The 24187-nt window shown below is 29.4% G+C and overlaps 3 protein-coding genes across 5 annotated transcripts; 1 reads left to right on the top strand and 2 right to left on the bottom strand.

The window, feature by feature from the left end:
• Window positions 1-7071: 7071 nt before the first annotated feature.
• LOC105206637 lies at window positions 7072-9998 on the bottom strand. Of its 3 annotated transcripts, none has more exons than XM_039448137.1 (3): window positions 9814-9986; window positions 9524-9731; window positions 7072-9195 (listed from the first exon to the last, which is right to left on the bottom strand). In XM_039448137.1, the coding sequence occupies exon 3, from the start codon at window positions 9193-9195 to the stop codon at window positions 7399-7401; it is 1797 nt and encodes a 598-aa protein (XP_039304071.1). In that variant the 5' UTR covers window positions 9524-9731; window positions 9814-9986; the 3' UTR covers window positions 7072-7398. The 3 variants fall into 3 exon arrangements, with proteins under 3 accessions (XP_039304071.1, XP_039304072.1, XP_039304070.1); XM_039448138.1 differs by having other exon boundaries at window positions 9524-9685; XM_039448136.1 differs by lacking the exon at window positions 9524-9731 and having other exon boundaries at window positions 9814-9998.
• Window positions 9999-10627: 629 nt separating this feature from the next.
• LOC105202545 lies at window positions 10628-16474 on the top strand. Its single transcript, XM_026138326.2, has 6 exons — window positions 10628-10836; window positions 10923-11110; window positions 12634-12691; window positions 14051-14513; window positions 15031-15201; window positions 15271-16474. Exons 1-6 carry the CDS (start codon window positions 10812-10814, stop codon window positions 15407-15409), a joined length of 1044 nt encoding a protein of 347 aa, XP_025994111.2. The 5' UTR covers window positions 10628-10811; the 3' UTR covers window positions 15410-16474.
• A 247-nt stretch (window positions 16475-16721) lies between these two features.
• On the bottom strand, window positions 16722-22225 carry LOC105202546 (SET and MYND domain-containing protein 5). The gene is made up of 5 exons (XM_011171121.3): window positions 22008-22225; window positions 21584-21876; window positions 18973-19291; window positions 17834-18011; window positions 16722-17738 (listed from the first exon to the last, which is right to left on the bottom strand). The coding sequence occupies exons 1-5, from the start codon at window positions 22068-22070 to the stop codon at window positions 17422-17424; spliced, it is 1170 nt and encodes a 389-aa protein (XP_011169423.1). The 5' UTR covers window positions 22071-22225; the 3' UTR covers window positions 16722-17421.
• Window positions 22226-24187: the final 1962 nt, after the last annotated feature.

The following is a 24187-nucleotide window of genomic DNA, read 5'->3' as shown; positions in this document are numbered from 1 at the left end:
TTTACTAGATTAATAATACTGTTTATGAATACTTACGAATATCTTCTAAAGAGATATTTATTAAATAGTAATACATTTCCTTAACCAGCAGCTGGTTGAAGTTTGGAATGTTCTTGGAGCAATTTTTGCAAAATTATTTTTCACAATTCTACTTTGCCACACAATGACATTTAAGTGCTCAAAAACAAAACGCTCGGACTGAAATCTATACAGTAAATTTTTAAATCGAGAAAATTTTCTACTTGAATACGTTAATATACTCAAACAAAAAATTTGCTATGTTCATTTGGTTGAAAAACCGAGCAAAAATTTTTTAAGTTAGCGCCCGTCGTGTACTAATTGTAAATTTATGTAATAGAAATACAAGAATAAGACGCAAATAAAATATTATGTTTTATTATACATTCTTTTTATTAAATATTTCTGAAAATTTTACATCATATTTACATTTACTACAGTAATCAAATGGTAAATAATAAATTAAAACGTTTAAATTATAAATTAATATAAAAACTAAATGTATTTTGTATATTTTTAATGTAATTTTTTTAAATACTTGAAATCTTTTGAATATATAATGAAATTAAATATTATTTCTGAAATACTTTAAATTCAAAACAACTTTCAAAATTTATTGAAATCTTTTTGAAATATTACTGATTATAATCTTGAGAATATAATTAATTTAATAATATTTTTAAAATACTTTAAATTTAAAGTATACTTTAAAAGTTTAAAGTTGACTAAGTATACTTATGTTTTAAAATTTTAGTAACCTCCCAGTAAAAAATTTTTTATATATAATTATATATAGTTGTACATAATTATGTATCAAATATGTCCGTATATATTAAAATATATATAATTATGTATAAATATATATAATTATATATAAATACGCATAATTATTATATAAAATGATATATGATTGTAAAATTATATACGTAATTGCACATAATTTTATGTAGCAATTATATATAATTATACGTAATTATATACAATTATATAAAATTGTATATAATTTTAAACGTATTCCTTTTATCCATAACGACTCTCTATATAAAATTTCAACATTTTCTTAATTAAATTTATGGTTTTTTGAAATTTTATGATTGTAATGATATTTGAAAAGCTACAATTTTTTATGTCAAAAAAATGTTCTTTTACTCTCGTTTTAAGTCATCTTTTAGTTTGTTCCGCACGAAGACTTGCAGTCTTTACAATTTATTTTGTAAACTATATCACAACGTGACATGTGATCAATGTTGTCTTTATCCGTTGTCATAAATCTTTTTAAATTATTAAGAATCGTGAATACAACATAGCAATTATATTTGTTTGAAAAAGATGTGAAACTCTCAGAAACTCTTGCTTCTTAATATAGAGGACAGTGAAAAGGTTGTTTTTATAAAGTTGCACTGGATGTAAAGACGAATTTATCAAATCAAATCAATACAAAAGTTACAAACATTTCGAGTTAATATAAAGTCATCTTCAGTGTGGAGAATTATTACGTTAAGCAGAAACATTTATTATATATTCGATCCGGCAAACATATAACGGCAACTTCATTTAAACATTTTTAGACTCCATTTAAATAACATCTATGAATTACCGGTAGTACACATATAATGCGATTACATGCAACAATTTTTGAATTTCCGTTTATTAATTTGCTGTTATTTGCTAGTTTTAAATTGTTATGTACACACTAAAGAAGACTGTTTATTAAAGGTTTTTTCAAACGTTTGTTTCAATTATAGAGGAAGGTACAATCAAACTATTCATTATTTTGAATTCAAAGTGAATTCGAGTTCCATCATATTATGTTTAAATTTAAATAAATTGAAATATGAAATGATCTATTCATCATGCTGAATTCAGATGCATTCATATCCATATTATTATATAGGTATTTATTATTTTTTAATTCAAATAAATTCGAAAAATCTGAAGCACAAATTCAAAAATGGCGAAACGTACCCAGACAACGCTCGACATCCATTGGACATTCAAATTTGGTTTCAGTCTGGTTCAAACGTCTATGGACTTATTGTTAGTACAAATAATTTAAAAACGTACATTATTTAATAGACAAGTATATTTACATTGCACATTTAAAAACGTTCATCTTATGCAAAAAATTTTTTAAGTCTGCTCGCGACGTGGTGCTTTGACTTGATGAGCAAAGGTTTTGCATGAGGTTTTATCTTAAGAATTTTTTTTTGGAAATTTCCACCCATTCAAGTCGCGACCCCGGTGAACGTTGCTTGACATCTGTGATCGCTGCGAAACTGATGATCTGTAAACATTTTGTGCTAATACATGTGCATTACTGATAGATCAGGTCAATATATATGTTATCAAAAAAACGAAATATATATAATTAAAGTATATTATTTATATAAATATATACCGGGTGTCCCAGACCACCCGTCCCACCCGATTTTTTCGTAAACGCGACATTTTAAAGAAAAATGTTTCAGACAAAAGTTGTAGGGTTTTAAAAGATCTATTTACTGATTTTATCAGTTTGACCTTGGATGGCGTCGCCAAGGTCAGATCAAAATAACATTAACTTTTTTAAATAAGACACCTCATTTTTGGTTCCAGAATCTAATAGCTGGTGTCAAGACCTTTCCAAAACACTATAAGAAAGTTTATTTTTGTTGAGTACTTTCCGAGTTGTGAGGCTTGAAAGTTACGGTGTACTGTTACCTTCAAGCGTCATAACTCGGAAAGTCCTTAACCAAAATAAACTTATTTATAGTGTTTTGGAAAGCTCTCGAAATCGACTACAAGAAAATGCAATGAAAAATATACCTGTTTCAGACTACCCGTCCCACCCTTTTAAAACGTAGGGATGTGCTTGTACAAAAAAATGGCTCAGACAAAATTTGCATGATTTCGAGGGATCAACCTGATGATGATCTTGAATTCGACCTTGAGATCGATCTTGGGCATAAAGGTATAAGTCAAAGTAACATTTTTAAAATGTAAAAACGAAATAATCGGTGCCGCCTGTAGGTATTAGCGTTACCTAAGGTGTACCACGTGTAGGTAACAAGATCGTACTTACACCTTATCGGGGTGCTTTTTTAAGGTGGTTCCCCTCGCCGTCACCTTTGTCGGGGTGCTTTCATAAGGTGGTTCCCCTTGCCGTCACCTTTGTCGGGGTGCTTTCATAAGGTGGTTCCCCTTGCCGTCACCTTTGTCGGGGTGCTTTTTTAAGGTGGTTCCCCTCGCCGTCACCTTTGTCGGGGTGCTTTCATAAGGTGGTTCCCCTTGCCGTCACCTTTGTGCATACGCATGTTGTTCAGTCTCGATGTTCAAAATGTCCACCACGTGCATTTATACAGGCTGTTACCCTACTTTGGAAATCATCCGTCGCCCGACGAATTTCGTCAGTATCTAGAGACTGAATGACTTGTCGAATTCTGTTTTCCATATCTTCTGCAGTCGTAGGTCGTTCGCGGTATACAAGGTCTTTTATTCGTCCCCACAAATAATAATCTAAAATTGTAAGGTCCGGTGATCGTGGTGGCCAATTATGTGGACCATGTTTACCTATCCATCGGCCGCGAAATATGCGGTTCAGTTGATGACGAGCAATGACAGACGTGTGGGCGGGACATCCATCCTGTTGAAACCACATATTTAGACGTAATTGGAGTGGAATATCTTCAAGTAAACGTGGAAGTTCGTTTTCGAGTAAATCGGCGTATAAAAAACGGTTTAAATTCTTTTGAAAGAAAAATGGTCCCACGATATGCGTATCAACAATTCCGCACCAAACATTGACTTTCCAGATACGTTGATGATCCATTTCTCGATACCAATGTGGATTCTCTTGTGCCCAATAACGAAAATTATGTGTGTTTATTTCGCCGTCACTTTTAAAGGTGCACTCATCAGAAAATAAAATACTTCTATGGAAATTAGGTAATTGTTGAGTAATCCAATTACAGAATATCAGTCTTTGTCTATGATCGTTCAATGTCATGGCCTGGTGAAGTGACATTCGATATGGATGGAATGAATTTTCACGAAAAATTCGACTGATCGTGCTTCGACTTATTCCACTATCTCTTGCTCGTCGCTTTAAAGAATCATTCGGGGTTACAAAGGCAGATGCAATTACATCAGGTGCTCTTACTGAACGAACTGATCGATGAATTTGCCTTCCCTTATTATGATCCGGCTGAACAATACCTTTTACAATTATTCGACGTTGTAAGCGACTGAAAACTTTGCGCGAATGTGGTGTATGATCGGGATATTCATTTCGCCACATTATTTCAGCTGCTCGAAAACTTCCAGCTCTACCCAAAACTGACATCATTAACGCAGCTTCTTCGTTCGGGTAAGGCATAACTACAAATTACGCTTACGACCGGGTTGCTTATTAGAAAACGTGAATTGGTGACGAGTTGCGTAATATTATGAATTCTAAGCAATGACTTTTAGGAGTGGTATGTAAGGGTGCTTTTTCGTGAAAATTACTTTATTGCTACAATAATCAACATTAAATGAAGATTAATATTAATAAATCAAGAATAAACGGCATCATAGAGCTGTACCGAATGTTAGAGATCTCGGTAATTAGGTATCTTCAAAACTCTACGCGTAGGACTATAGGTACACGCACCGGCAGAAATGGTGTCTCTCGACGCTAGCGCTCGGCTGCCGCACACACGCGGAGCCGCGCTCGTACGTGTGTCTAGGCTGCGCGGCGACGATCGGGGTGCGGGCGGAAAGTGGTGGGAGGCTTTACGATAGTGCATCCTCCTCGCTCGACGCTGGGTCGAGAGAGAAAGCATTATTCGACGTGATACCATGGGCGAAGTCGGTGTCCTCTGCTTATATTTTTCATTGCATTTTCTTGTAGTCGATTTCGAGAGCTTTCCAAAACACTATAAATAAGTTTATTTTGGTTAAGGACTTTCCGAGTTATGACGCTTGAAGGTAACAGTACACCGTAACTTTCAAGCCTCACAACTCGGAAAGTACTCAACAAAAATAAATTTTCTTATAGTGTTTTGGAAAGGTCTTGACACCAGCTATTAGATTCTGGAACCAAAAATGAGGTATCCTATTTAAAAAAGTTAATGTTATTTTGATCTGACCTTGGCGACGCCATCCAAGGTCAAACTGATAAAATCAGTAAATAGATCTTTTAAAACCCTACAACTTTTATCTGAAACATTTTTCTTTAAAATGTCGCGTTTACGAAAAAATCGGGTGGGACGGGTGGTCTGGGACACCCGGTATATATATATATATATATATATATATAATTAAGTTAATTTTTTTTTTATTTTTATAGATGTTATTGAAACATTTTTTAAACAAATTTTATAGAGATGAAAAATAAGTAAAAAAATTAATATTAAATAAATATTAAATACACATTTAAAAAATGCTTACTAAAATGATTTTTTCAATTAAATAGTTTATGAAAAAAATAAATACTTAAACAATATTAAATAAACGTTTGAGAAAACGTTTTTTTATTTAAAAAAAAATATATATATATAATAAATATTAAATAAATATTAAATTAATATTCAATAAATATTAAATTAATGTTTTTAAAAAATGTTTTTTTAAATAAAAAATTAATGTAAAGTAAATATTAAATTAATGTTGAATAAATGTTAAATTAATGTTTTTAAAAAATGTTTTTTTAAATAAAAATTAATGTAAAGTAAATATTAAATTAATATTGAATAAATGTTAAATTAATGTTTTTAAGAAATGTTTTTTCAAATAAAAAATTAATGTAAAACAAATATTAAATTAATGTTGAATAAATGTTAAATTAATGTAAAATAAATGTTAAATAAACGTTAAATGAACATTAAATAAACGTTAAATAATTATTTTCCCAAATCATTATTTTAAATATTTAATTAATGTTAAATAAATGTTAAATAAATGTTAAATAAATATTAAATAAATATTTTTTTTAAATCATTATTTTAAATATTTAATTAATGTTAAATAAATATTTAATAAATGTTTAATAAATATTTTTGTTATAATGAATTGTACAATAAAAAATTAATGTTAAATAAAAATTAAGAAAACATTTAAGAAATATTGTGTGCTGATTGAGGAACAGCGCTTATGCTCATCTTAAAATTTCTCTGGGATTAACATTCCATAGTACTATTTAGCATAAAGAAAAGTTTGAAATTCGAGGTTCAAGAAATGAGCCAAATTTAGTGCTCTTTTACTAATACTCTTTCACACAATATAAATGCATATAGCCACAATCAGGAGAATGTTATTTTGCATTTGTTTTGCAAGTTTTCTTTTGCTCTTATTAGTTTATATTTTTAAATTTAAAAAAATAGTTTTCAGTGAAAGAAACTTTTAACAGTTGCAAAATAAATGTTCTACTGAATGTAGCCAATCATTATAACAAATAATATTAAAAAGAATAAAAAATCATTACAAAAACTCACTTTTTAGTCATAATTCAATCATTTTAACATCATTTTGATGTCATTTTCATATAAAATCGTGATTTTCTTTATTACGTAAGGCACAATGGACTCCCAGTCTTATACAATTATTTATATTGACGTTAGTTTGACCATTCAATTTTCACTGTGTTTTATCGACATCCGTTATTGACAGGTAGGGGAATGTAGGTAAATTGCACGCACCTAAGGGAAATTTATCGCAGTAAAGTAATTTTTAAAGTTGAAATCAAAACGAGTACAGAAATGGAAACTTTAAACATTTTTCTATCATTATGTATTGTCATATTGAACAATTTTTCATTTGGTAATGCTGTATTCAGCAAAAAGAGGCAAGTGGATAAACGAAAAAATTTTTCGCGTCTTGGGTAATTGTACGCGCGGTTGGATAAATGTACGCGGAGGAAAAATCATAAGAAATGACAGTTGTTACATGGAATGTTGATAAGGAAATGATATATTTATATTAGATAGATATTTTATGTAAAATTTATTCATATAAAATATATAAACCTTTATAATATATGCATTTACATAAAATATACGTATAATAAAGTATATTCATCAAATTAACATAGTACTAATACAAAAATAAAAATTGCAAGAATTCGCATAGCCAGTGTTAGTATAAAAATAATAATTAAAAGAATTCACACAGCTGTCAGCTAGTCTTAATACAAAAATAATAATTGAAAGAATTTGCACAGTCAGTGCTAGTATGAAAATAATAATTAAAAGAATTCACACAGCCGTCAGCCAGTCTTAATACAAAAATAATAATTGAAAGAATTTGCACAGTCAGTGCTAGTACAAAAATAACAATTAAAAGAATTCAGAATCAAACATAAAAATAAAAATGTAAAGAATTTACGAAACCAATGTTAACACAAAATAAAAAAAATTGAAAAACTTAATTATCGAGACAAAAATCACAGATATAATTTTCTGTATCATTAGCGCCACTACATTCTTCGTGCACCCATTTGAAACATGAACAGCATAGGAGCCAAAACTTCTTGTCACTTCCGACTTCTCCACAAATAATGCAGTCGTTAGGAGGGGGAAGTATCGAATTTTCTGTTTTGACATCAGATTTTTTGTTTTCCAATAATTCAACCTTTATTTCTTTTGATCCTGTTGATAGTTTTAGACTTTTCTTAGCTCGGTTAGCATTCGCTTCCAATGTATTCATTTTTTTCTTTAGAGAATCTTTTTTTTTCTCTTCTAGCCGTTGCAATTTTTGTTTTTGCGGACTGACAGTAAAAATTTCAGATTGCATTTTTTCACGTGAATATCGTACTTTTGTCTTTAATTTTCTTACAGGAACCGATGAGATTTCTGTAATAGCGATTTTAGAAGTGCTCGGAGTTGAATCGGAAGGAGATCCATTTAAAGAAGAAGCAGCAATTGCATGATTAGCATAATTATTCAGTTTATTGGGATCAGCATTTTCATCTGTATTTAAAGTTTCAGGAACTGCTTCAGTAACCAGTTCTTGATCAGTAATCTCTTTTGGAATAAAATCGTGGTCATCAAATTTGTCGGGGTTGAAAGGCCAAATTCCTGCTGAAGAAAAACCAGAAATTCCTTTTTCCATTGTAGCCACTTTGATGAATGCTTTATTCAGTAACTCTGCGAGATTGTATTCAGTGATTTTCTCATAAGAATTAGTATTTAAGAAGAAATTACACTCCCGATAAAAAGCATTTTTCAACGGACCAAAAAAAGTCAAATCAAGAGGTTGGAGTTTATGAGACGTGTGAGGAGGAAGAGTTATAACAGTGATATAATTTTTTTTACAGAATTGAAAAGCTGCAAAGGAAATGTGGCTTGAGTGATTATCTAATATAAGAAGAACCGGGTCCTCATTAGTTGGTTTCACATAGTTTTTAAAATGCTGCAACCATTTTATAAAAAGGTCTTCATTAATCCATCCACTTTTTGAGCAACCATAAATTGCTCCCATTGGTCCGTTTCTTTCAAGCAGAGGTCTCATACGAGTTCTTGGAAAAATTAACATGGGTGGAATATAATTTCCTGCAGCATTAATACAAAAAACTACAGTAACAGTTCCTTTTTCTGTTGAAGTCGCTGCTCCAACTTTTTTTGTGCCTTTCTGCGCATAAACTTTAGGACACTTCTTTTGCACCGTAGTAATGCCAGTTTCGTCCACATTATATACTTGATTTGCCTTAAATCTGAATATTTCTAAAACATCACTCAAATTACTATAAAAATGATTAACAGAGTCTTTGTTGAACGCAGTAATCCTATTAAGGCTGGTACTCTCTGGCTGTCTCAATGAAATATGTGGATGTCGCCTGAGAAAAAGATAAAGCCAATCTTTTCCAGCCAACTTCGTTGTTGTATTGAAGGTATGCTTAATTTTGTTTGCTTCTGCAAATTCATAAGCAATTCTACGAAGCTCATGGGGCGTGATTCCATAATAAAGTTTTGCGACATTAATAATATGGTCTACCAACATTATTTCTTTTTCAGCTGTGAAAGTGGGCTTGCGTCCTAAGGGCATATGTTCGACTGAATTAATTTTCATCCGCTTTCGGAGAGTAGACTCGTGGATACCATATTTCCTGCTAGCTTCTCTGATTTTGAGATGAGGAGGCTGCATTATTGAACGTATTGCTAGTTTTAACTGAGACTCGGTCCATTCATTTTTATTCGTTTTCCTTATATAATTACGAGGCATCTAAAACAATACAAAGAAAAAATGAATATAATAATAATAGTCGAGTATAGAGGAAAGTCGCCAATATTAGAATACCTCTGCGTTTTTAAATAATATTGCTCACAAATTAAAATGTCTTCTGTTAAAATTAGATGATATAGCAGTTTAAGCGAGTTATCTTATTCATCAATTGATTCATTGCATTATGCACAAATATAACTTTGCCCTGTAAAAGCTGCATTTGTGCATAATGTGGTGAATCAATCGATGAATTAAGAACTTGTCTTTTTTAGAATCAAGCATGAATCACATATGCTAGATGTATTGCATTGCTTTGAGCGCTACTTACTATTATGCATGATTTTTATGCGAGCTATCGTTGTGAACTTCATATGATATATCATCATATAAACAATCTAGCATGTATTAGAACAAGCATAGAAACATGCACACATTATAATTCAAGAAATCGAGCATCGGGTGATTCCAACTTAATATAGTGTCCTGTTTCCTATTTTATTGCGATAATTAATGTTTTTGTAACCTAACCTAGGAAGCTGTTATATTGTGCTGAACGTCTTAGATTCAATACAATTAAAGGGTTAATAAATTTTTGTTTTGACCATTTATACACCTTACCTTGAATGTATTGTATTAACAGGCTAACAACAATTTTACATTTTCGCAGTTAGGCTTTCTCTTAACAGATTAAAAGTATCGCCACAGGATGAGGTTATAATCCAGTTGAACAAACTGCACTACACTGTACTAGTGGCACTATAGTTGGTTTCACATGCCGTTTGTTTTCTGTTCCTGAACTCTCTAAATAAGTGTACACTTAAAATGAAATAGATAGATGTTTCAAAGTTAGCGAAAGCAAGAAGGAACGTTCCAGTGCAGTCTAGTGCAGGAATAGAAAACAAGCCTATGGTCTCACGTCTTTCAAGATGGATGCGTAAAATTGTCCACGGCGGACTTAATTTGATAAAAAAACAATTACTTGATGACTATTTAATTAAATTTAATAAACAATAGCTCAAAAAACGCAGGAAAAAACGTACTTTTGTTAGGTATAACAAGATTAAATGAATAAATTAAAAATACGGATTTATTGCCTTATTTTCTGAACGCCGAAATCGCAACAAAAATCATGATTTTACTTTTTTTTTTTTTTTTAATTAACTACGTTTTTAAATGATATAACCTATGGTTATATATTAAAAAAACTATCTTCCGCCTACAAATATCGCCGTGATATAATCTCTCTTCATCGAGAAGGTGCCAAACCAGGAAGCGTACAGTTACCCAGTGCATGCAATAACCCTACTTTCCCCTATCCATTTCGAGCCTATGATTTTATCGGCAGTGCTGCAAAATGGATGTGCTACGTAGTTCCAATTTCTAAAATGAAAGTGGCGCCGTATACGCCATGCGAGTGTCTTGTCTAGCCTTGTCGCGCGGCGATCATCGGCGCAAGCAGGCGCAAGCGGCGCAAGCAGGCGCAAGTAGGCGCAAGTAAATTTTGGCGCGAGGTGTGTGTGCCAACTCGAAAATTGTTGATTTTTTGACCATTTATGACTGAAAAGTCTCTCGTACTTTTAACATAGCTATATAATATCAATAGTAATTCTACATGGATGTCAATTGTGACAACGATCATGGGTAAGTATGCGTAATAGCTGAATGCTATGGCCATTTCACGATTTTTGTAGGTTATGAATTGACCGTTTTATTCGAAAATATCACAGCATCAATGTTGATCATCAAACGTCAATTAGCCATCGTGATAAAGAGGTTCAAGTTCGAGGAGCTGGAGAATGCCGTGATGCCCATCTTTCCTGAAATCTCCTGGGCTCGCGTCAGATCCAAACTGATTAAGAATCACAAAAATTTCACGGTGAACAATGTGTGGCGCGTTATTGAGGATGTTCTCGAAGTAAGATCCGCTTCGTGTAGAAAAGATTGGAGTCCAAATTCATAAACGTTTCTAAGATCTCAAGATTAATCTATTTCTTTATCTCGCATATGTTTCATGTATATAATACACAAAGACTTGAGATCTAAAAAACGACTATGAATTTGGACTCTGGGGTTTGTTGGCACAGTTTTCATAATTTTGGCATTTTACATTTTAAACCAATTATTATGATTCAATTATAATGGTATGATAGAGATAAGCTTTCTCTGTATTTTCATGTTAGGAACAATTCTGCACATAGTTTCTTTGTAATAAATGAATAGCAAAGTGCTGTTAGGGAAAATAAATGTAAACCATGTTAAATATAGCTTATTTCAATATAAAAATATCAAATACAAAGCATTAAATATAAATTTGATGTAAATGTTTACCTGCTTCTTATTTATAAGTGAACTAAGTTTGCCTTAAATATGAATCGATTTACTTTATCATATTTATGTTTGTTTTTTAATTATTTTATTATAACAAATTACTATTATTCAAAGTAACATGTCACATAAATCCAAATTTATAGATGTTTCTCAAATCTGTTTTTGTCTTGCTTATTATGTTGCATACGGAAGACAAAGACATTTGAAATCTGAGAAACAGCTCTAAATTTGGAGCATAGGAACAAAAACTTTTTGATAAATATACAGTATAATGCTCTTTTCTCTGATTTTCTTTTAGTTTCATAAATTTGTGTGCTTTTGTGCATAAGTTATATTCTATAAAGAAAAATCATCACTCAAGCTCTATTTTTTTAATTTCAAAGTTTTTTCAATATTGGTAATTAGGAAAATGATAATTTGGCTGTAAGAAAATAAAATAAAGTAATTAGTTTATTATATAATTTAAATTATAATAAAAAATAATTTGTGATGTTAAATTTATACTTTTTTTTATTCTTTTTATGTAAATTGTAGTCCAAATCTATCCTTTCTTTAAAATATACACTATAATTAATCAAAAAAATAATTAATAAGCATATAGGCCATCTTATAGCTATAAATTATCATATTCCTAATTACTGACTTTGAAATTAAAACAGAAAAACTTTAAAAAAAAACAGGACTTGCGTGCGTGATAATTTTCCTTTTCAGAATATATTCTATATGCACAAAAATACAAAATTACAAGAAAATCAGCGTTAAAGAGGGTGTTATATTGCATATTCACCAACTATTTTTAAATTATTATGTCACTTAAGTATTTTTTCAAGCTAGAAAGAATGTTAATACCAAATTTTGAAATAATCAAAAATTTACTTGCCTCTTCTTGAATCAGATTTTTTTCTTTTGGTTTTGTAATATTCATCTGATTTAAATAAAACTTTGAAAATACTTGTGCTATAAAAAAGATGTAATAACTTTTTTATTGTTTCTTTTTAATACTTAAATAGAACAATGGCAATATTTGCCTCTTATGCCAACAAATCTACCCCCCTCTCCCTCCCTGTTTGCAATAATATAATTTTATTTTTATGTCTAATTTATTTACAGAATGTAAATATAAGGAAAACTGACCTACAGGATAGGCTGGCAATGCTACAAGTGATAGGTGAGATAACAATCATAATTATTAAATTCAAGATTGAGTGTGTATGTTTAAAATATAAATCATCTGCATTATATGTATATAATGCATATGCATTTTATGTGTTGTTTATGAAAACAATAATTCATGGATCATCAAAAATTCAGAAAGAGTGTAAAAAATGTCACTAGAAATAATGAAAATGATCAGGATATCTACCACCCAAATAAATCTGGAATTTTTAGGAGATTAGTTTTTTACTTGAAAATTATGGATTTCTATGGAATTTTACTATTAAATTTAAATTTTATTTTTTATAAAATTGTTTCTTTGATCATTTTTCTTAATGCAAAATGTTTTTAATTGATTAGCAATAAGTGTAGCATATATATATATATATATATATATATACGTAGATATCTACATATATTTTTATGTATTCACAAATTTTTATTAAAAAAAATCAAGTAAGGCAATGTATTTTCAACATGATATTCTAAAATAACATTTAATTATGTTTCCAGTATGCTAGATTTATGTATTATGGAAAAATCATTGTATATATCATTTATGTTATTCTTTCTTAGTTCTTTCTCAAATTTATTATTTAAAACTCAAGTGGCTTTTTATAATTGAGAATTAAGGAACGTTAAAAAATATAATAAAATAAATATATTGATGATAATGAAGACTGAGGGGGCGGTCTTCGGATCGAAGATCCGCCTACGGCACGCAGACTATTGTCCATTGTGCCACAAATAAATATATTACAACTGCATTAAAAAATTTTGTAATCTTACCTTCAATTTTAATAAAATTCCTGAAAAATCTGAAAATGTCAGGAAATTACAGATTTTACAAAATTTGAATAAAAAAAATTAATTATGTTCATTTTTTATTTTTATTCCTCTGAAATTGACATAAAAATCTATAACATAATTACTAATGTTGGATTTGTAAGATTCCTTTAATGTATGCTAGACGCTTAAGCCACTTATTTTAATTTCAAGGAACCAAGAAAATATAACTTGTATAAAAAAGTATTAATTTTTTTTTAATAATAATTTAAAATTTAATTAATGACAAGGATCTAATAGATTCACCATCAGCTTTAGAGAGTTAATATTATATATTATTTTATCAATAAAATGAGATATATTAACAATCTTAATTACTTTTTTCTATATTGTGTTATCCAATTTACAATAATTCACATTGCTTATTATTATTTATGAAAAGATTTATATAAAAATGTAAACAATATATAAATGATTCATGTAGATGTAATTTTGTCTACAACACAATCCTATGTTAAATTAAAAATTTTTAACCTGACGTACGATCGTTAAATATTATTCAATTTGTGAAATAATGATTTTTTAGATATGAGCAGACATAACAAAAGAAAAATTTGGTATGGATACGAATTAACAGGTTTGGACGAAGCACCGAGGCTTGAAAAAAATATACATGATATACAAAAAGGCATTAAAGAGGAATTTCGTTCTAATGACTTGGAAGTGAATGTGAAAGCCACAGAGTACGACAATATCACGTTTATATATGTCAAGGAGAAGAAAAAGGGGAGAAGACAACCTATCACACCAACTTTTTTTGCCTTGTTTCTGGGACACAAGTATTTTTTCTGCTCTAGCAAAACTGTATCACGTTACTATGTAAAAGTTATAGCTGTCAGCCTAGGTTATAAAAATAGCAAAGCAATTAAGCTAATGGGCAAAGACCTCAGATCTTTAATAAAATTACTATGGTTTAAACAACAAGGCACTTTATGTGCCGAATATGTTAGTCAACCACCAGTTTACCGACCGTCTCACCCTGTCATCAGGTAATCAAAATAACCTGATTAATTTTTTAAGTTTAAAAAAAATGTAATTTATTTCTTCAATTTTGATGCCCTATTTCTTTTAAAACTCTTTCAGACATACGATCATACATAGTTCATCTTAAATTAAGAAATCACTCCTTAAAAACCTTTTAAAATACTTAAAAACCACTATGTACATAGATATATTTTATATTCAATATACATACATATATATAAAGATAAATATCCAATTATTCTGACGGTGTCTCAAATATTGGAAACTAAATCTTTAATTCTTTAAATATACAAATTACACAAGTGTATTTATTATATAAGTATATTTAATTTTACTTAAATTCTTAAGAAGTCTACTCATTGTTATATATTTTATTAAAAGTAAATTTTTAATCTTCTAATTTAAAAAAAAAAGTATTAAGATTGGATTTATAGAACATTGCCAGTATTGGGCTATTTACCTATTTTGAATTGAAAGCATTACGTGATATATTTTATATACAATATGCAAATCTTGTTATAGTAAAAACGGTGTGAATTATACGCAGAGCAAGCAACGGAAAAATTATGCGGAACAGTGTTTTGGTAAAGATCCTCCAACTCTAGAAGCACTTGTTATAAAAGGACCAAAAGAATCAATACAACATGATAGTGTGGCTTCGAAATTAAGTTCAGAAGATAGTATACATATGAAGTAAGATAATATTGCCTTACGTACTGTATACTAAAATAACAAATATGTTTAAAATTTTTTCTGTTTTAGCTGGGAATTTCGTAGTCGTAATATAGTTAAATTTTTGACTGCCCTAATTGAAAAACGTGTATTTACCCCGCCATTACCCGATTATGTATCCAATTTCATATTAAAAGGGAAAAACACATTAGAACTTCGGGCTGATTGACAAATGCAGTCATAAATTTGAATTTCTTGTGACAACAAAATTAAGCATTTCAGGTATGCGGTGTTTACATATTGTTTATATTAGCTGTAAACTGTGTTAGATATTAAATCTAATTGATATTTCCTTAATTAGTATTCGCGGGTCTTTAATTAGAATTTAGCGAATATATTCAACAAAGCTTTGTATTGATGTAACTTTAATGGAGCATTCTAGTTTGAAAGGCTATTTTTACGAATATTTTATCCTGAACTGGAAACATCTAGGGTACTGACATTTTAGATACGTATTTATTACTTCTTTAACTTTATAAAAATTCAATTTTTAGTCATTATTTAATATAAAATAGAGATAATGAATATAGCATAATTTAAATTTATCTTGTTCATACTATCCTAGGAGTTACATTCTTTGTGCTGATCTTAAACCAATAATCCCAAGTTTTATATTAAGGGCCATTTGCACCAACGCCGATTAACTTAATCGGCTGATTTTTCTATTGGAATGGACCAATCTAATTTGTCGTTAAGTAAAAATTTGTCGTTGACCAATCACGGTTGACACTTAACTGGCAGTTAAGTTAATCGGCGTTGGTGCAAGTGGCCCTAACATAAATGTGGTTGGAACTAGAATAAATCATTTAGCGCAATGCTAAACAAAATGGCGATCAACTAAAAGAACGGAATTTTGTAAAATTTTGTAAATTTTTGGCTGTAAAAAAACTCAAGATATTAAAAAATTCCTAGTCTTAATCATAGCCATAAATATTATGTATATTTTGCTTAAGGCAGAAATTGATCAGGTCAGTAGTTTCTGAAAAAAAGCCTGGGACAATATTGAAAAACATAGATTTGTGAAAAATGTATTTAAATTTTACAAAAGGTTTATGTATATAAAAAGTATTAATTCTTTCTCTCTCTCTCTCTCTGCGCGCGCGCACACACACACACACATTCTACTGTATCTTATTCACAAAATAATTTTCCTTTCTTTTTCGGTATATTGTTTAGGGACGAAGAAAAAGATCGATTTTGATTACAAACAAATTAATAAAAACCTTACGTATTATTCCACGCGCTTCATTTAACCCATACATCACATTCTTCAAAACGTGAAAACGACAAACCGTTTAAATTATATTAAACGTTTTACAAGCTTATTCTCGACATTAAAAAGATTGAAAAAATATATGGGAAAAAAATTGATTTTTTTTACCCATCAAATTAGAATACCTCCTTTTAAATTAACGTAACTCAATCATTTTTTTCTATTTTGAGGATTAAAATCGAGGAATAAGATTGTTATTAAAGAAGAGTGCAGAACATTGTATTAAATTTATTATATAATTTTGTTGTTACATAGAAATGCCATTAAAAGCCTCTGTTATATTAATAAAGTACATTTGTTAAAAGTTTATTCAAGTATAATAGTATGTTTATTCTACATGCTTTATTTAATAAATCAGTAGATTTGCATAAAGCACTTGATGCGCCATATGTATGATAGTCGAGTGAAGCGTAACGGATATCCGTTAAGTAAATGTTCATAAGGAGGTTAAATATTCAATATACACAGATAACCCTCTATTTACAACGATTATGTTCCAAGATTTTGATCGTAAGATGAATATAGTGTTAAGTATTTTAAACTACTGCTATATACATATTTTTTAAACTGACATATTAATATTATTTTATATAAAGAAATCATTATTCCTGGAAAATAATCATTTTAATATTAAAATTAATTATTAACTAAATTTTTTTTAAATGACAAAACTTTTTTGTTAAAAATATAATTCTTAATATAATATTTGGTAAATTATAAAAATTACTATTTAGCTTAAATACAGATTGACTTCAACAAGTGATTAAAAGACAAACTGATTACCGTGACCGTGCATACTGGTTGTAAATAAAAAAAATTCATAAATAGAAGGATACCTGTATCTAGTATTTTATTTATTATGAAAATTACATCATTGTTTTCTGCCAAGCATCTTCAGCTAGCACTCATCAGTCTTCGTCAGATTCCTCATCGGACGTTACATCAGGATCGTTTGCTTGTGCCTGACACTTGTCGCAGTGACAGACAAATAAATACAAAGAACTCAACGCCTGCTGTCTGGAATGTCTACTCCTCTCAAGTTGACACTCGTCAAGGTAACTCGTACAGATCTCCTCGCCGACTTTTATATCTCGTATTGCTTTCAGTACTAAAGTATTATTCGAATAAGGAAATTCAACAACCGCATTAGGTACACAACTATGATTCACTGATGATTGTAGAACGTACAATCCAGACCCTTCGTTATTCAAAAACGGACCTACCGCTGTAAAGGAAATTTTTACAAATATATTTATTAAATACTGATATTAATAATTATGAATATGGAGAGAAACAAATTATAAAAATGAATAGAATTACCTTCATCCATGGCGTCGTAAATTTTCTCTATCAACTTGTCAATGTAGATTCTTTCATCTTTGGGCAATTCTAAAGCAGAAACATTCTTCACCCAACGACTGAATGAGCTAGTGCCAATACCTTGACCATTTGTTCCTACTAAAGCTAATAGACTTCTAAAACCGTCTGGTGTAAACCACTGAAAGTAATAATTCTAATTAACGTACATATAACAATAAAATATAAAATGTGCAACAACAGGTGGAAAAAATTTAAAGAGTAATTCTAAATAATCAGATAAAATGCAAATCATGAATAACAAGATTTCAAAATATTTCGTTTTTTAATTATAAACGTTATATATTCATATGCTTAGAAGCTTTTTACATGAATATTTAAATATTTATAATTAAAAAAACATTCTTAACCACAGCTTTTGTCTTTTTTTTCTCTAAGATTGGCAAGAAATTCCCCATTTTTTAATAAAATTTCCGCCTGTAGTAAAAATCGATATTTTCCGGAAAAATTATTTTCTGTTAATAACAATAAAAAAGAAACAAAAAACACAATGAGAGTATTGTCAATTATAGATTTTTCCATTTAAGTTTTATCCAAAATAAAATTTATAAGATCAGAAATTGATATAGCAAATAAATTATTATAAGATGAACAGTAAATACAAGAAACAAATCTACATAGACAAAAATTTTTAATTCTATTACTACTATGTATTTTTCATTACTAACAATTAATATGAAATTTATAGTAATATTTATATCTCCAAAGTTTAAAAAGAGTATTTTACAAATTGGAATTGAAAATTTTATTATTATAAGATTTCATTACCACATAGTTGGTTTCATTTTTCTTTAAATCATAGTAATTAGTATGATTTGCTAATTAAAGTAAAAATATCTTTTTGCATAAAGTTATATAAACGTATTTTAGTGCTATCTATTAATAATTTTTATAGTGGCCAATATATATACATACATATATTGGTTAGTTCATTCCATTAAACAAAATTCGGTAAAAATCAGAATTTATTATGGTTTTTTCCACCCACTAAACTTTTTCGGCCAACCCGATCTAGATTTTATCTAGAATCCTTAAATTTTCTCCCATCTGTTGTCAAAATCCATTATATGTTAATTACACACATGCGCAGTATATTCAGTGTTTAGAGCTTCCTTCATCATTTGTTGAAGAATATCAATTTGACCCATAAACTTTTCCCCTAATAAATAATGCACAATTTCGTGCGTGTCATTAGAAACTGTACGGTGACAAAACTGTGAAAACATTGCTAAAGCTTCTTCCTTATCGTTCGCTTGATTAACTACGGCGACCATCCTCGCTAGTAACATGATTGATGCACTTTCGGGTGGATAATGCATTTGTTTCCACGTTTCGCATAGATGATTAAGAGGATGGCTCTCGTCCTTCACTCTCGCTTGTAGGCATAGCGTACTGTGATATCTGAAAAATGATAAATGATGTACACAACATAATAAAGATAATGGTTGCGACAACATAAGAGTCATTCTACAATAGCGTAAATGTAAAATGTAATCGTAAAATATTGCAAGGTGGAGTTGTATATATGGCCATTTCTAGCATCAAATTAACATTTAGTTTTTTCTTAATCTTAAAACTAGAAGATAAAAAAAGAAAGTTAAATTAAGCTGATCTATTAAATTAAAGCTAATCTGCATTGATAAAAATGGACCTACAACTGCGCTTACAACTACTTACAACTATGGCAGCTTTCTAGTAAGAGATACAAATTGAGTCATTCTGTTTTTGTATCTCACTGAATATCAAACAAAGTCAAAATGACTCCTGTGTCGATTTTTGTATCTCTTGCTAGAAAGCTCCCTCTATTTACTCTATTGCATGATTGGATAAGTTAATATATTTATAATATTTTTTTAACTTTTTTTTAAGTTAAGTTAAAATAACTTATAAAATTAATTTAGCTATATTAAAAATTACATGAATAAAACTAATTAAAAAAGTTATGTTAAGATTAAATTCAATTAAAAGTTAATTTTGAAAAGCATTATTCATATTAAATTAAATATTAGAAATTCGTAAGTTTTTAAAATTATTCAAAATAATATGGATCTTCAAACAAATTTAATATTTTATTTATGAATTAATTTTATATGAAAGAAATAACAATATAACAAAGAAATATTGTTTTTTTTTATATGAGAATATATATTATTTTTTTATAATTTTTTCCTTTTATACAGATAAATTGTTGACTTAGGGAACATAAATTAAAGTTTATGTTTTCAAAAATAATTAGTTAAAATTAAAAATTAAATCACTAAAAATAAACAAAGTTAAATTAAAAGTTAGTTATTAACTTTTTAAATTAAAAATAAAGTTAAAGGCTCTATATACAAATTTACAGAATCTAACAAAGATATTTTAACCAATAAGAGCCAACACTAGATGTTTTTGTACTTAATACCTTCTTATTAATCACAATTCGATCATAAAGGGCATTCTTACAATTCTAATAACATAATTACAATATTTTCGACGTTTCAACTCACAAACTTACAAAAGAAGACGACCAGTGCATCATCGATTTTAATAAAATTTTATAAGTGTATAGTATTCATTCACACATTTATAATAATAAAGCCGTAAGTTTCGAAAATGAGGTATTCTCGAAAAAATGACGATTAAATATTTCCAACACTTATCGTTACAGCTTTTAATATTTTATAAGGTATAGACCAAAAAAAGATAATAAAACCGTTTTACTCGGAGATCGTTGTAAATATGATGACTTTCCTAACGCCGGACGCTATGCCGCTGACGCGATAATCGTTCTTCTGTAACAATATTATAGGAAATATTTAATCATCATTTTCTCAAAAATAATTTCTACAACTTACGGCTTTGCTGTAGTAAATGCTTGAATGAATACTATACACCCATAAAATTTTATTAAAATCGGTGATGCACTAGTCACAGCCTCCCCTTATTTGTCAGATTTCTTATAGTTGTGATAACAAATTTGTCAAATTGTATTATAAATGAAAAAGAACAAATAGTTCCAGATAAGTTGAACAACTTCCTATGACTATTGATGAAATGATGAAAGTGAAAATGGTAGTCATGTCAAGTGATTGTGACATGCTGAATATTAAAACTGTCAAAACTTCAAGTAATGGTTCAAGTTTAGTTATCTATGGTATAATACAAAAGTGATGAACTTTTTAACTTTATTATATAACTTTTAATTTTTCAAGTAGGTACTATATTCTGATTTTGTTGTAGAATGGCTTTAAATCACATCCATACCAAAGCAACATTGAGAAACTTTTTATTTATTGTCGCTAACAAATAACTTACATCACTTAAAACTACATCTGTACCAAAGCAGCATAGAGCAACAATTGTGCTTCTGTTGCCTGTTTCCATATTGAAATGATAAAGTAAAGACAAATATAGAGGAAGGATCAAAGGAAATATAAACAATATCCTGTTTCTAGAGCTTGTGTTTTTAGAGCTTTGCTCCATTATAGATGCTCTGTTGTTAAAATACAACTAGTGATCTGGAGTAAGTTGGGGAAATTTGTTTTAAATATTCTTTTGGTGCGTACATGAACAGGCAACCTGTTCCTGTACATTTCCAGCAACAATAAGGAACATCAAGAAATATACCAGAACTTTTATGGAAATGGGTAACAGAAGTATGTTGCTCTATGCTGCTTTGATACGTAACTTAAGAGTTCAACTTGTAATTACCTCTGAAATGCCTCGGTCTGGCATTCCACACTGCAATACTTGACTCCGCACAGTGGACAACTGGTTATTAGGCTTTTGTTGACCTCGCAACATTCCTTGTGTGGTACAACAAAGCTCGAATTGCCTGTCAACCTGCGAACGTTCTCTTCTGCAGTTTCCAGAGGCCTTAGGCAGTGGTCGCACGCCACATAACCGAACTCGGAGTTCCATAGAAACTGACAGCAAACCACGGGCCTCTCCTCGAGGATCACGTCGCCCTCTCTGAACACGCGGTTGGAGAACAGCCCTTTGCCCTGCAAAGCGAATGCAAGGATTAATAATCCAAGGGAAATTTCTCAAGGACTATACGTAGAGAAGGATTTCACAGCAAATGAAGTGAATGCCACGGAAATGACACTCGGACGTAATCGAGAGTGCGTCTCACCTTCTCATCGTTTACCAGTTTGATAAAGAAGCCCTTATCGGCCATAACCTCGTCATCGATCATATTAAATGAGTGCGAAAGCTAAAACCGGACGGGAAAGTAAAAAAAGACAAGCCCACCCCTAACCCATTCGAATCCTAACCACGAGCGCGAATCGACGACCAGACCACACCACACCACTGTGAAAGCGGTCATGAATACAACCGGACAAATACCGCTTGAGTCAAATCACCCGCTTGAACACGCGAGCCCACGCGTCTTCTTCGTTCCCTCCGAGCAGAGCCGTAACTAAACGGGCACAGGTTCGGGACTCAGAATGAAGGAGGATCTTGAAATAAAATTCTCGATTGTGTATCACATAACTTGGATGAAAATTACAAAAGTGAATAAATTCACATAAAATTATAAATATTCTAGTAAATTTGCTCACTTGTAATTTTTATCAAGATATATGATACATAAATCGATTTCCTGACCAAAAAAATTATTAAATATGTAATATTTCGAAAATCGTCAAATAAAACAAATTTACAAATTTTAACAAAACACTTGGGTTTGGTCAAATAAACGAGTAAAAAAATATTAAAACTAATAAGTTATATATTTGTGCTAATTAAAAAGTGAAACGTTTTAATCCTCTTCAGTTGCAATAAAAAATTAATCTTAATTTCTAAAATTATATTTTTGATAAAATCTTAGCAAACAAAACCAAATTCAAATTAATTAAAAATTACAATTTATTTTAATTTATCCGAGTTCGCGCTTTAGAATCCCAGAGTATTTTTGAATTCAAATGGATTGAAATACGAAAAGCGCTATTCATCATTTGGAATTTGGATGGATATTTATGTATCCATTATATTATTTTTGTATTTAAATAAATTGAAGTACAAAATAAGTTATTTATTATGTTGTGAATGTGAATATTATATATTCTATATTATATTATTTTTTTATTTACAGAAATAGATTCGAAAATCTAAAGCACAAATTCGAAAATGTCAAAGTAAATTCATTTTTCTATCCATTTTAATTCATTTTTGTTTGCTGCGATTAAAATTGTGCGGCGTAAACTATAAAAAGATGGTTATAATGACACATTTAAAGCCAGCGTATAAAAAACAAATTTAAAAAGTTTAAATTTTGCTATTGTACTCTTTAGTATGAAGGCTCGACACTAGTGCAAAATATTAAAACATTAATATAGAACAGTAATTTCCCTACATACAAGCTTTGGATTAATTGAATCACATTCGAATACCACTATTGCTCTTTGAATATTTTTTTTCCGTTTTTACTGTTTCGTATGAAAAGTTTTTGATAAAATAAAATTAATAATTATTTAATATCATTTATTAAACAAGAACGATTATCCAATCTTTCCATTAGTTTAACGGAGTATAATATTATTAAAGTTATTTATAATTTAAGTATTAATATTTATATATTATTGTCGATAATATAAATGATGAATTTTGTGGAAGTCAAAAAAATACATTTTAAATCATTATTTTTATTTATTATACGTTAATATATGTGAATATTTTACACTTTTCATGTATACAAAAATTATTTATCATCAATTTAAACATTTATTATATTGTATTTATTTTATTATTTCCTTTTCAAAAAATTTAGAGACTCCAAAAGTAAAAATTTGCTCAGGGCATGTGAAAAGCTAATTACGGCTCTGCTTCTAAGTCCCGAGTCGCGTTTTTCACGCGACACAACGCTAAATAAATATGTAGAAAATATAAACATAATTATAATTATATTATTACGATCGCTTAAAAATAATCTGTGATTGGCCAGCTTTACAGCTTTGTATATCAAAATCAAAATTATGCTTTAAAGTAAAATTTACAAATAACTTAAATAATTAATTTTTCGAGAATTCTTGCTTGTATTTTGAATATCAAAACACCTGTACAAAAAATTATACGTGATATTACATATATAATATTACGAACTCCACAAATTAAAAAAATTTATTACAATAAATAGGCTTTATTTTTAAGTGCCTCGGCGCGGTTTATTATTTAACATTACATTATTATTTACATATTATATAATAATTATTATATTACATTTGTATATTCAGAAAATACATAAATATATAAAATTTCCCGAAGTCGCGGTAGTCTCCGACGGACGCTCAACGGCCAAGTTGGTGTGCGCTT

The sequence above is a fragment of the Solenopsis invicta genome, chromosome 4, assembly GCF_016802725.1.
Source record: "Solenopsis invicta isolate M01_SB chromosome 4, UNIL_Sinv_3.0, whole genome shotgun sequence".
Taxonomy (NCBI): domain Eukaryota; kingdom Metazoa; phylum Arthropoda; class Insecta; order Hymenoptera; family Formicidae; genus Solenopsis; species Solenopsis invicta.
This window is presented reverse-complemented; position numbering and strand designations above follow the sequence as displayed.